Source organism: Ammodytes marinus, assembly GCF_949987685.1.
Source record: "Ammodytes marinus genome assembly, chromosome: 18".
In the NCBI taxonomy this organism is placed as follows: Eukaryota; Metazoa; Chordata; class Actinopteri; order Uranoscopiformes; family Ammodytidae; genus Ammodytes; species Ammodytes marinus.
The window spans coordinates 21321873-21336481 of record NC_137222.1 but is presented as its reverse complement, the minus strand read 5'-3'; the positions used below and the strand labels follow the sequence as shown (position 1 = coordinate 21336481).

The 14609-nt window shown below is 41.2% G+C and overlaps 1 protein-coding gene across 1 annotated transcript; it reads right to left on the bottom strand.

The window, feature by feature from the left end:
- Positions 1 to 297: 297 nt before the first annotated feature.
- dnajc25 (DnaJ (Hsp40) homolog, subfamily C, member 25) lies at positions 298 to 7341 on the bottom strand. Its single transcript, XM_080046523.1, has 5 exons — positions 6943 to 7341; positions 6364 to 6516; positions 4969 to 5342; positions 2437 to 2536; positions 298 to 1686 (listed from the first exon to the last, which is right to left on the bottom strand). Exons 1-5 carry the CDS (start codon positions 7279 to 7281, stop codon positions 1564 to 1566), a joined length of 1089 nt encoding a protein of 362 aa, XP_079902649.1. The 5' UTR covers positions 7282 to 7341; the 3' UTR covers positions 298 to 1563.
- Positions 7342 to 14609: the final 7268 nt, after the last annotated feature.

Below are 14609 nucleotides of genomic sequence, written 5' to 3'. Positions count from 1 at the left end.
CCTGTGTGTTATTATTTGTCTCCAGCATGCTTTACTTTCAGGTTTATGTCACCTGGGACAGGGGTTTCGGTGTTGAAATCAAGGGCACTTCAACAAAATGCACTCAGGATCCTATTCAAATGTTATAATTAATTAAGTAGTTGACTGCTTGCTACGCAGTACCCTCCTTGGTTATAGCTATGTACAAGTACATTTTGAAAGAGGTTCTTTATCTCTGTCAACAGCTTCAAATTTCCAACCAGCGGCCGTTGATTCTAAATTGACAACTGCCCCAAGCAGACTTTATGAGCTAAAAGACTGTCCCTGCGTTCCAATCCCCATACTTCCCTACTATTTAGTATGCCAGAAAAAGATTTAGGATGTCCCAATACATACAAGTCCATTGTAGTATGCTGAAAATACATAAATGCCCCACTAACCCCACTAGCATTTTGGAGTATTCATCTTTATTATTGACATTTCTCTCTCCTGTGGCCCTAAAACTCTTCTGTACTTTAGTATGTAGTATAGTAAAAAGAAAAAGTACGTGATTTGGAACACTGGGTAATTAGCATGCCTAGTAAATACGTATGCTAGGCTAAAGTCAGATGAAGCCAAGTTTGCCGAAACAAACTAAATAGAAAATGTATTTATTAAAGAGAAAAAGGGATTTGGTTGTGTTCATATCAGAGTACTGTATGAGTGTGTGGTTATACAGCTTAACTTTAATGTCCCCCTCGACACCAACATGACAACAGAAAGACCAGAGAAATTCCTAACAATAAATAATATGAAGTTAAAATCCAAGCTGTTTGAAAAAATGCGGTAAACAAGCGAACGGTAACCTGAACGTCTTAAGAAAAAAAAACATCTCCCGTTGGACAATGTATAGATGGTCGCAGCTGTGACTTTGGCTTCTGTTTTACACAATGAGACTGTTGAAATACACTCAAGTCTCTTTGCTTCTGCTTTTTCAATAACCGGATAGAAAAGCTCACACTGCTCTCAGATCAGGAGTCCATATCCCTCTTCTCGTCTGTCTGATGAAGACAGCCAGGATTCAAACCCAATGTCCTAAAGCAATACATGCTAATAGACTTGAAGTTGATAGTCTGAAGCAGCACACAGAGTGAGCTGATGGGCGCCCCCCATGCCTTGCTCAAGGACACTTTGACAATACTGATGACTGTTGCTTTGTTTTTGAATGGGTAGCCCTCTTGTTACTAAGCAACACGTTGATCACCTTGCACCTCAACGATGTCATCTATCCAAAAAAATCTTTTCACAAAAGAAGAAGATTTGACCAAAGGCAAAAGAGGAAAATATTAAAAATCAAATGGACTTTGTTGGTTTGAAAACAAAAAAAAGTAGCATGTTAAAGAAAATGATTTAAAAAAATCTGAAGCTTCAGCTCACAGTTTATTCCCCCATTTTATGAAAATATCTCTCACTATATAAACAGACATAGATGTCTTTTTCTGTACAGGTTTGTCTCCACACAGCTCGGCGTTTGTTTGTTTGTGTGTATGTGTGTGTGTGTGTGTTGGCACTGAGGCAGGTGTGTATGTGATAGACAGTGGAGTCTCAGTCGTCCATGAAGGTGAGCCGGCCCGGGCCCTCGTTCCTCATCCAGCGCCGGTACCTCTTCATCCTGGGGTCTGTGGCCATCTTCACCTTCATCTCCTCCTCCTGGTCCTTCTTGTAAATCTGACAGACAAGACGATGGTGTTACAACTGGCACGTGATCCAACTGTTTTTAACACTGCAACAGTGGCAAGATGATGCAGGGGTACATAAGGGTAACCTTTGTTACTTATAGATATCGTCATGAAACTTTGCCAGTTGATTACTGACAATTTAATAAGTAATTTTTTTAGTATTAAAATGTTTTCAGAAATGTTTGAATAAATACGCAAAATTTGGCAAAATCTTACCGGATTATCCGTACATTACATTCTGTAAAAATCTTCAGAATAGTGCTGAGAATGATTATGGAAACGTTAGTTGATGTAAGTGCTTTAGAAGTAGAGATTTTTGGTTCAGACTATTGGAAGATACAAATGTTGTAATAATGGCTTTTAAAGATGGTTGTATAGGAGAACTATACACGCAAACAGACAAGGTTTAGTGAAATAAACATCATCTTTTATTTGATATGTTATGGAAGCAAAATAGACAAATCTCTAAATTGACCAGTGCGTCGGGAAAAAAACAATGTTTTGCTGTGTCCCACCTTAAGGTTCCATAGTCTAATTGAAAATAATGTATAACGTTTTGGAATATGAACAGTGAACTGAGCCACAGAAGCTAGTGAAAGAGTGTAGACAGGCACTGACTTTAGGTCTCTGTAGGGTTTGTTAGCTATTGTTAGCATGCTAACACGCTAAACTAAGATGGAGAGAAGAAAAAGGTTTCAGACAATAGACAAAGGAGGTATCTACACTGTAAGTCCCAAACCTGGTAGTTTTCTTTGATCCAGAGCTGTTTGTCCATGAAGGTCTCCATCATGTTCTCCTCCAGGCTGTCAAACTGAGACTGAGACATCTTCATGTTCCTCCTGAGACATAAGAAACAGAGTCTGAGTGAGGCATCCACACACTTTTTGGGGCTAATTAATACCAACTTTATTTACCTTGTCATATACAGACATACAGTTGTGTTCAAAATAATAGCAGTGTGTATAAAAACAATTAGATCAAAATCCTTATCATAGCTTTTATTTCCAAACATGCAAATGCATTGGGGACATTGCACATTCTATTCCAAATCCAAATATGAAGAAACATTTGTCAAATGTTTCTTCATCTTTACAGAAAGTGAAGAAAAAGGAATATTAGACCGTTCATAAAAATAGCAGTGTCTGCATTTTTCTTTACAACTCAAACATTTACTGTATCAACTGAAAAATGCATGAAGATTTAGCTTTCCTAGGCATCACTGAACTAATATTTAGTTATATAACCTGTTTCTGAGCATCTGTGTTGCAGGGAGCCGACCAACTTATGGCACCTGTGAACAGGTGTTTCAGCCCAGGACGATTGGACTACATTCCACAATTCCTCTGCATTTCTTGGTTTTGACTCAAAAACAGCATTTTTGATCAACACATAGGTTTTCTATTGGATTAAGGTCCAGGGATTGGGCTGGCCACTCCATAACGTTAATCTTGTTGGTCTGGAACCAAGATCTTGTTCGCTTACTGGTGTGTTTGGGGTCGTTGACTTGTTGGAACACCCATTTCAAGGGCATTTCGTCTTCAGCATAAGGCAACATGACCTCTTCAAGTATTCTAATGTATCCAAACTGATCCATGATCCATGGTATGCGAAAAATAGACCCGACACCATAGACACATAGACCACAGACATCATATTATGGGGATGTTTCTCATACAATGGTGTCGGGTCTATTTATCGCATACCATGGATCATGGATCAGTTTGGTTGCATTTAAATACTTGAAGAGGTCATGTTGCCTTGTGCTGAAGAGGAAATGCCCTTGAAATGGGTGTTCCAACAAGTCAACAACCCCAAACACACCAGTAAGCAAACAAGATCTTGGTTCCAGACCAACAAGATTAACGTTATGGAGTGGCCAGCCCAATCCCTGGACCTTAATCCAATAGAAAACATATGTGGTGACATCAAAAATGCTGTTTTTGAGGCAAAACCAAGAAATGCAGAGGAATTGTGGAATGTAGTCCAATCGTCCTGGGCTGAAACACCTGTTCACAGGTGCCATAAATTGGTCGGCTCCCTGCAACACAGATGTGAAGCAGTGATTCACAGTCAGTGCGTTTCCATGGCACAACTAGATTGGATTATCACATATATCGAACAAGACACTCGAACGGACCGTGTCACTTGTCTGAGTATACATGGCCTTTCAGAAATCGGATAAATGTCCGATGCATGGCTGTCTCCACTATGCTAGGTGGCGCTGTAGCCCTTTCAACCATGCTTTCAACAAGTGGTTTTAGAGCCACGTCCGGTTCCCTTCCGTCCATAACCCATGGTGTATCACGCGCAGGCACACAACGAGAAGTCCGATATGCGATATCCGATCCCTGTATACATGCAGAGAGAAAGCCGACAATGAACGAATTATCTAGGTGTTCTTATCCGACTTCTCTTGTCCGTTATTGTGCCGATTTGTGTCCGAAGTAGATCAGATAAAGGTGTTTACATGCAGTTTCAAAGTCCTGTTGAGGTCTTATTCGTTTAGTTATCCGATTATGAGTCTGCATGTAAACGCACTGAGTGATTCACAGGAAAGCTAAATCTTCATGCATTTTTCAGTTGATACAGTAAATGTTTGAGTTGTAAAGAAAAATGCAGACACTGCTATTTTTTTGAACAGTCTAATATTCCTTTTTCTTCACTTTCTGTAAAGATGAAGAAACATTTGACAAATGTTTCTTCATATTTGGATTTGGAATAGAATGTGCAATGCCCCCAATGCATTTCCATTTTTGGAAATAAAAGATATGATACGGATTTTGATCTTGCCTCACTTTTTTAAACACACTGCTATTATTTTGAACACAACTGTACATCTAAACATTCTGTATTCTCATAATGATCCCATATACATTTGAACATTATAAATACATTTTTTGTTTGACTCCATCTATTTGTTAGTAGAATTTTGATGGATTCTTTCTTCAAAATTTAAATTTGCAACATTTAAAAATGCACTGTTAACAAAGCCTACTCCCAGCCTAGGCTCTGTAAACAGGCTTGTTACTAGCTACGCTGGCCCCCTTTGTTTACATACCAGTTAAGGCTGTGTGTGCTAAAACTTGATTTTCTTTTTTCCAGTGCACACGCAGTACGGACTGGTAGCGGATAGTGGGAAAAGATTCACTGATTTTGACAAAAAGTTGATTTGGACAACAAACGTTCTCCGGGATCACTGACTCCACGTTTAACAGGAAACCTTCCACCTCTTTTCAACCCTACGTATAACACGGTGTGCGCGTCAACTGACCTGATGAGGTAGAGCTTCTCCTCCTCTCCGTACTCCTCCCTGCAGAGCGTGAAGCGGTAGACCCAGGCTGCGTACCAGGCCACGTACTGGGCCAGGTAGTAAGGGAAGAGCACCATCTGACACAGCAGGATGTCAGACAGGTTGGGCTTCTGGTAGCCTCCCTTGATGTCTATCTTGGTCTTGATGATGTCGCGGATGACCTCCTCCTCCTGCTCGCGGATCTCCTCTTTGGAGCGCCGGTTCTTGCCCTTCTCCTTGGCCGCGCGGTTGAGCAGACCCTGCTGCTTGGCCAGCTCGGTGGCCTGGATGCGGTACTTTGGCACGGTCACCAGGTAGCTGATGGCCTCGTTGTAGCTGCTGTGCCAGCTGTAGTACTGGGAGGACGGAGAGACGAGACGAGGGAGGTCAGGGAAAAAGAGTGAGTGGTGGCAGTTGGCTCTGCTACCGTAAAGCCGAATTTCACTCCATCGGTAAACATTTCCATGGTAACAGCGGGCTTCCACCAATCAGAGACATCGCTTGGACGCTCTAGGATCATGGGTAGTGTAGTTAGAGATCGCGAATAAATTATGTTTTTCTTAAAACTAGATTGATAGTATCATACAAACTTGTTTGTACAGGAGCAATATACCATCATTTCACGCTTGGCTCACGGTAAGTCTGCCTTAAGTTAAGTTACTTTATTAGTCAATGGTTACATATGAAATGGTCTTTCCGCATATCCCCTCTCAAGTTATCCCCTCTCAAGTGGTCAAAGCGCAGGGTCAGCTGTAGAACAGCGCCCCTGGAGCAGTTTGGGGTTAAGTGCTTTGCTCAAGGACACAATGGTGGAGATGGTGGGCACAGTATACGTAATACCAGCCACTACTAGTTTTACATCAAACACCCTCATGTCCGGTGCCGGGGATTGAAACAATGACCTTATGGTTACTGGTCGGCCACCTTTCCTTCAGGCCATCCTACCACCCCCATTGTATGGTTATGATAGAATGGCTTATAATCAAATTGTCTATGGAGAAAATTAATGGGATTTTTATTTCCAGGACCACACTGTTGAGCTCTATACCCATATTAGTTTAGTAATTAGCCGCGTCGCTAGAATGGCTAAAATGATACTTAATATCTGGGCGCTCTGTGGGAATGGCTCGGACACCATTCTCCCTGTTTACACACATTAGACAATGAGACTGACTTTGAAACTGTTTCTGTTGAGGTGGAAACTTAACATATTGTTACTTGAATGGGAACTAGACTGGCTCTCTTAATTACATAATAAAAAGCCAAACAGTACGGCTCAAAGACGGGTCTGTGACCCCAAAATGTCTCCCACACGTTTTTATCTGTGGAATGTGGACAGATGTTTTTTCAGAACCTTTTATTTCATTTTCTTTGTACCTGGAAGATGGATATGGCACAGACTGTGACCAGGATGACGATCCTGACGTCCACTTTGGGGGTGAGCTGTCGTCTGTAGTAGGTGTAGTAGTGCTGGTAGTATTCCTCTGGGTGGTCCAGCATGTAGTCATAGTCCCGCCGAGTTTCCTCATCCTGCAAACATGGGACAACCAGGAGAACCACACATTATTTCTGCTTTTACTTTAAGGTTTGTGCTGTGAAGCCCTCAAAGCTGGCTTATTTATTAATAACCTCTCAAATTCATCGTTTGCTCTGCTCTCCGTTTACAGGAGCAGCCATTTTTGAGGAATAACTTCTCACCACTCATTCTGTCTATGTGGCACGGCACCATAAGGCCACATCAGTCCTTACATGGGGGATACAGTTAAAGGGAGTTGGCAACTAGGTAAACACACTGGTCTCTCTCACCAAGCAACATATACTGAACCAAGGACATATTCATGAACAGCATCAGGATATTAGAGGACTCATAATGAAGTTATTGGACGCAGTATGAATAAGGAAGATAAACAAAATAAGAATCTCAATAAAAACTTCTCGGACAGAGACTGGACCGACCTTTAACGTTTCGTATGCGGTCACTATGAGCAGGAACTTCTTCTCTGCGGTCTCCCGGGTCTCCCCCTCCATACCGGGCTCTCCAGGCCGGAAGCGGTCCGGGTGGTACCGGCGGGCCAGCTGCCGGTAAGCCCGGGCTATCTCTGCCTTGGCGGACTCTCGCGTGACACCCAGCACGTCATAGCAGATCTCGGTGCCGCAGTACAGGCCCTCTACCAGCGCAGTGGCAGCCGGCAGGGAGGATACAGAGAACAGGAGCACCGCGAGCCCTAACCAAGGCTTCACCGCCCGCCGACTCGCGGCAAAGCCGCCGCGGTACCCCTCCTTGAGCCCAGACATCTCTGTTTGCCTCCCACTTCTGCCAGCTGCTTCAGAGCCTACAGAGCACAGGCGCTCCGGTCGGTCGCACGCTGCCTACGTCATCAGCAAGCAACCGGGTCAAAATGATGACGAGGCATCAGAGAGTGGTTGCGTTCCGAATCGCATACTCTTTCTTTTTTCTATTCTACATACTACACCGACGATAAAAAGAATCTAGTTAGGATGCAGTAGGCATACTATTGGGACATACTTTTCTCTCTTATTTCATCATAACATTGCGCCTTGATCTTGCCTCTTGCTTTTATATCCGTCGCATCCCCGTTTGTTTTCATATGGAGGCTTCGTCGATGTTACGTCACTTCACGTGCGCACTGGATTGTGGGTCAGAATCGCCCAAATAGGATGCACTTTTCAACACTAACAATCTTGGCCGCATGAAGTAGGACATCCGGGTACTTCTAACCATCCTAAATCTGGCCACAAGAATCGGGACATCCTAAATCTTTTTTCTACATACTAGGCTATAGTAGAAAGTATGCGATTCGGAACGCAACCAGTGTCTTGAGAGATTTTCTAGAAAAAATCAATAAAAACAAGGGCTTGACCCTCACAAAATACAGAGTTGGCAACAATTTTTTTCCCGACATTTTGTTACAATAGAAATGTTTTGGGAGATAAATAAATAAAACCTCTTGGTGCCAATTTGACTTGCTTGGCACCATGGAAAAGGACACCGATGTATTGCACAAGCCAACACTAGGCCAGTGTGATAGATACCGAGTGAGCAATTTTCCTTTTATAAACGATCTCTGTGTCCAGGAGTCGGCAGAACAAGCCCCAACCTCAGCGATTTTTACCAGCATCCAATAAGGAACATGACATTGCAGTACCACTGGTGGCCACTCGGGGGGTGGTAGGGCCTACCAAGACTGAGCAATTTTTCTTTGACTCAATTGTTAAACAGGCCGTTTTCACAGTCTTATTAAACCTATTTACGGCCAGGTCCAAAAAAACATTCTAGTCTGTATGTTTAGGTCATATCTCCATGACAACACTGAGGGGGGTGAATTTTTTTCTAGCAGACTATAGTATAGTTCACTTCCACCACTTCCACCTCCATTTCTAAACTACACCTCCATCTGCGAAAAATAAAACAAGCCTGAAAGCCATTTCACTGTTTGGTTTTAGGACCCAAGCAAATATCTGTAAATCCCAGTGTGTGTGTGTGTGTTTTGTTTTTGTTTTTTACATCTGAAGGACTTCATATGGCATATTTTGGTCCACCTCTGTTGTAGAGATTTAGCTTTCGAATTTGTGGACTGCAGGCAAGAAACTGACAGCTAGAGAAAACGCAGTAAGGCGTGATCCCTGGTGGAGAACAATTGATATAACACCCTATATGTTATGTCCGACTACACTCATTCTCAGAGACCAGAGTCAGCTCAATTCCACAAAATGTAAAACTAAACCGTTATAGCCTTCTTCTACTGTGAAAGATTGTATTTATATGTTGCTTGCATTACATTATGTGGACTGAAAATGCAACAATTACACTCAAAGTTTTAAATAAGAAAAAGAAAAGGAGAAATAATGAAATACATTTTCAACATGGGATTTTACCATTTGCAATAAAAAAAACTGAATCAAAGGCCATTATGGAATGTTACCAGCTAGCTAGACTTATCATTTAAATACCACTGAATCTACCACAGTGGGGGCATGTATGGTAGTAGGACATTTGGATAAGATAAAGCCAGAACCCAGACTTTGGCGAGACCTTTTGGCATTTTATCTGGAGCTTTGACAAACAGGTGAATAATGTGAAATATCTTGCTGAGCAGCTCTTTTGTCGTAGGCGACTGATTTTGAAAAACATTTTAGAGGCAGCTACTGTATCAGATTAAACAGACACAAAGATAGAGACGGATGGTCACTGATTTAACTTACTGAAACATGACACGTCGACATCTCTCGTAAGGAATGTTTTAAATAGATCTGATCTTATACAGTGTTACCATGCATGCATCAGATCAACACATTATAAGTCAGTAGGCTACATCCTGTTTGTTAAAATTATTTTCATTATATATATTTTTTTTATATATACATACACAGTTGCAATCCACATTACTCAACCCACATGGCAAAGTAGGTTTATTGGTAACATGTAAAAACTTTAAGCTGTTTGCAATAAACAAATAAAACAAGAACAATTAAAATAGCTCAACATAACTAATATCTTAGGGACATGCAGTTTACACAGTGAAAACACAACGAGTTTCCCCTTTACGTTCTCAAAAGTTTCTACGTTCAGATGCAATTGATTTGAAAACGTCACTCGTGCACATGGTTTCGGAGAAAACGGTACGAAATCGCTGTATTACACATGCCAAGCCAATAGTCTAGACATTTAGCCTAGTAGATAGCTCTTCCGGTACCATTTGATGAATAAAACCTTACTGTTACTGAAAATGAATGCCACTAAGCGGGTAGTGTAAGCTTAGGGTTACAAGTATTGCAAATGACAAACTTTCTGTCCTCTTATTTCACCGCGTATACGTCGTGAAAACTGTGGACATAGGGCCTATCTACGAATAGTCAAATCTCGGAACCTTTAAGCCTCCTTTACTTTACCGAAAATGGACTACAACAAGAGCTCGTTCGATCCATCCAAACTGAAACCTCAGCGCCTGCTGCCACCAAATCTTTTGCAGTCTCTTTCTGACTGGTACAGGTAGTGTAGCCACTGTTCCTTTACCTTAGAACTTGCAAACAGTGTCCATGCCATCTTTTTTGTTTCGTTTTTCTTGTTTGTGCAAGGCAATGGTCTCTTCTCTTACTTTTATGGAAAATTGAATAATCCATATTTTTAATATGCAGTTGATGTCACTGTCCAATAATTTTATGTATTCCATCTCAAACACACATGATGCAACTAATGGAACCCTGTGATTGAGACAACACCTGATTGGAAAATATGCTCTTATATGGATTCTGTTAAGGGGGTTGAATACTTTTGAGACTGCTAAAGTCATTAAAAGTGGCATTTTGTGTTGGATATGAAGGAACCACTTAATATTAGATATGTACAGTAAACAGTGCTGCTTGAAACTATGTGAACCTCTTGAGCCTTTTGGAGTTTTATTTAGTCTAACCATTATGAATTATTTTTTATCAACACTAGTATTTTTATATTAAATAACAGGTGTGTTTATCAATTCCACATACTTTCTCCCCCCGGAAATCAATTGTGTAGTCAAAAAAGTTAAATAGAACAGATTATTTACCAACTTTTTTATGTGCAAAAGTTAGTGAACCCTGAGCTCCATTGCTGAAGTTGAGCAAGTAAACACAATCAGGTGTGAGAAATTGAGTGATGAAATGGACCAATGTAATGAGAGATCTTTAGGGAAGAAATTGGTCGGTACTAGATAAAACAGAGATCAAATTAGGTCAGTTACACTCACCAAAGTGAACCCATACAGGTCCGACATGCCAAGAGGAAAGGACATCTCAGAGGACCTCAGGAAGAGAGTAGTGAGATATAATTTGCCTGGGGACAGCCATAAATGAATCTAAAAAGAGGCAAATCATCTACAAATGGAGTGCACTAGGAGTGACTGAACATCTTTGGCAAATAAAGACTTCTGATTCTGATTCTGATTCTGATTCTGATCTGCCTAAAGGTGGAGTACCTCAAACATATCCACAAAAGCTGCAAGAAAAGTGATAATTCAGGTAAAAGCCAACCCAAACATTAAATCTTGGTGATTTGCAGACCTCTATTGCTGCATATGTGCATGGTTCCACAATAAGAAGAAAACTCACTCAAAATGGCTTTCACATGAGGGTTGTCGAAGAAGCCTCAGCTCTCAAAAAAGAAAAACTGCCCGTCACAACTTTGCCAAAGAGCACCTGGAGTTACCTGAAGTTTTTTGGACTGTGGACAGTCCAATATTTAACTTTTTGGTCATAACCAAAACCGACATGTTTGGGCGCATATGCAACACTGCCTATGCTCCCCCGGAAGATTTTTTTTATAATGTTAAAGTAAAATTCATCAATCTGGTGCACTTTGAGAAGAAAACTAAGGCTAAGGGTGTATTCACACATGCCGTGTTTAGTTCAGTTGAAACGAACTCAGATGCACTTCCGCCTACGGTGCGCATCTTTCAGACAGGTGTGAATACAGCAATCGCACTCGGGGGCGGACCAAACAAACGCTCCGAGACCCAGTTGAAGAGGTGGTCTCGATGCGCTTCAAAACGTACTCTGCTGCAGTTCGTTTGTGGTGTGAATTTGGCCGGACTCGATCCGACCCAATTGCAGGAAGCACTGTGCCTTTTCTTTTTTAATAAATCGCTGTCAGCTTCACATTATAGGAAAGTGTTGTTGTCGCCATTGTTAGGAAGATTAGTTGTGGTTTGACCGGGAGCCCCGAGCGAATATATTACATTTGATAGACAGGACGCGTAAACATGCTGATGTGTTCAGCGATCAGATGAAGGAGAGGGGAGCGTCTCCCGCACAGTGACAACAGGTTCACGCTGCGCTTTGTATGAAGTGCGTGTTTTTACTTTGCATCCCATGTTACGGTACCGTCAATACTACCCCTGTGTCAGTTTGGAGCTGAGCCGCGCCGAACTCACACCCAGCTGACACACGGCTAATTCAGCTGTGTCAGCTTGAGCCTATTCCTCGCGAGCCGCGCGTCCAGCAGCAAAAATACAGTAAATATTATGTTTCACATCGTATAGGCTACAAGCCACACATTGACACAGGCCTACATATCGCCTACGACTCTGTAGTGGCATCAGCCATCTTGTACGGAGTAGCCTGCTGGAGCAGCAGCATCACAGAGAGGGACAGGAAGAAGCTGGACAAGGTCATCAGGAAGTCCAGCTCTGTCCTGGGCTGCCCCCTGGACACAGTGCAGCAGGTGGGGGACAGGAGGGTCCTGGACAAACTAACATCCATGCTGGACCACGACTGTCACCCCCTGCAGGACACTCTGTCTGCTCTGGAGAGCAGCTTCAGTGACAGACTGATTCACCCTCGCTGTGTGAGGGAGAGATTCCGCAGGTCTTTCCTTCCTGCTGCGGTCAGACTGTACAACGAGAACTGCTGACCCTGTACATGTCATTCACCTGTATATACTGAAATCATGTGCAATACTGTAACTTAAGAACGTGCAATAATGGTGCTACATGTGTCACTGTCACTTTATTATTTATTCTGCCCATATTCTGCTAACTCACATAGTTATAGTTTATATTTATACAAAGTTTAAAGCTAAAACATAAGCTTATACAAAGTCTAAAGCTAAATAAGCATTTACAGCTATTGCTGTGCCCTCTGTGTGCTCTTTACTCCTGTGTGCTCTTTACTCCTGTGCTCTTATTCCTGCTCTAATGTGTGATGCAACACCGAAATTTCCCCACTGTGGGACGAATAAAGGATATCTTATCTATATTATAACCATATGAAACAACACTAATTTGATGTTTTTTTAAATTTTATTTATAGGCTAGATGTTGGCCTATTTATTTATTTATTTATTATTTTTAACCCCATATCGTATCAGTTATATATTTCGCAGTTTTTACTTCGTTTTACCTGCTTCTCTCCACCCCAGAATGTCTGTCCAATGAATGAATGACCTCAGATCACGTGTGGTTTTGCTTCGTGATGCTGGTTCACTTGCAAAAGGGGCAATATGAAAGTGGACCACACCAAACAAAAAAAATCTAAACTCTATTTGGTCTGGACCAAAGCAAGTGAACTAGCGGACTTTCCCAGTGTGAATACACCCTAAATCAACTGTTTCCTATTTAGTAATATTTTCTGGAATAATTTATAGATAATGTATATTTATCTTCCTAAATGTCGGGGCCTTCAAAGATCAGGGGCCTATATTGAGCCAGTAAAATAAATAAAAAAACAAGTTTATTTTTTTTGGGTGCAGCCCCCCTCTGCCTTGGGCCCCCCAAGCCTGACCGCAGTCCGACGGCTCTGAACGTAACTGACCATCGTCAGATGCTCATAATTACCGAGTAGAAGTTGAATGCGTCATGGTACAATTCAATGCAGCCTCTGGGCGCATAGGCTACTGAAGCACTGTCAGACAGTAATATGTGTAAAACACATAGTCACTGTAGTAGTAACGTTCAGTTATAGTTGGCGACTTTTTTTATTTTATTTTTTTTAATGAACTGGCGACTTGAGTGTAGCGCGGCCAGATGACAGCTAACGTAGGCTCCAGCCTGCGCCCCGTCAAAGGTAATGTTATGAATGAACCAGTAGCCTAGTAGGCTAATTGTTTCAGCCTCCCTCTGTAGTTTTACTCTCACCATTCTTAGAAAAAAAGTTTTTGATCCCCTGCTCTGCTGCTCATATCCTACTCCTGACCTCCTTCTCAACTCTTTTCTGGTGCGAGCTTTTTTGGGGGCATCCTCGCCTGCTGGAGTTCGCTCGCGCTCACTTAATTCCAATGAGTAAGAACGAACCGCGGGGTGGACCAAACCATTTTATAAGAAGGGGCCAAGGGGGTTATTGAAATTATTAAAATTTTAATATTGTATGACTTGTGGCTTTGTTTTAATTCGGAATCATTCGTATGATTATATATTAGTTAATTGTATGCATAATAATTTTGTCATAGAGTCTAGGCTACTGGGGGCTGTGTGGGCCCTAGCTGGCTGTGGGCCCTTATAATCGTCATAACCTTTACCCCCTATACGACGGCCCTGGGTTATTGTAGCGAAAGGAGGTGAAATAGTCTATTAACTGAAGAGGTTCACATACTTTTGCACCCATGAAATTTGACTTTTTTGCTATTACATCTCTTTCGTTAAATTAGTTAGTTAACTGTTAACTAATGTGTCTAATAATCATTTACTATTGGTGTTCATTTTAACTAAGGTATTCATTTCTACATTATTTAATATTTATAAATATCCTATATTAACCTTAAGTAATACATAAATTAAGCATGAACCAACAGTTGATTCATATAATAAACATTAATTAACTGTTAACAAATGTGATATTTTTTTATATTACTTAAGCATAATTAACCATTTATTAATGCTCTCTATGACCCTTACTGTAAAGTGGGAACAATGTATCCATTAAGTAACACTTAATACATGCATAACAGTGCTGAATTGGCATTACTTAAGCATAATTAACCATAATAGGCATTAGTGTAATTAACTATTTATTAATGGTATTCATGACCCTTATTGTAAAGTGGGAACCATTTATCATAAATTAACATTTAATAAAGGCATCATAGTGCTGAATAAGCAATACCTTAGCATAATTAACAATTTCTTGATGGTATT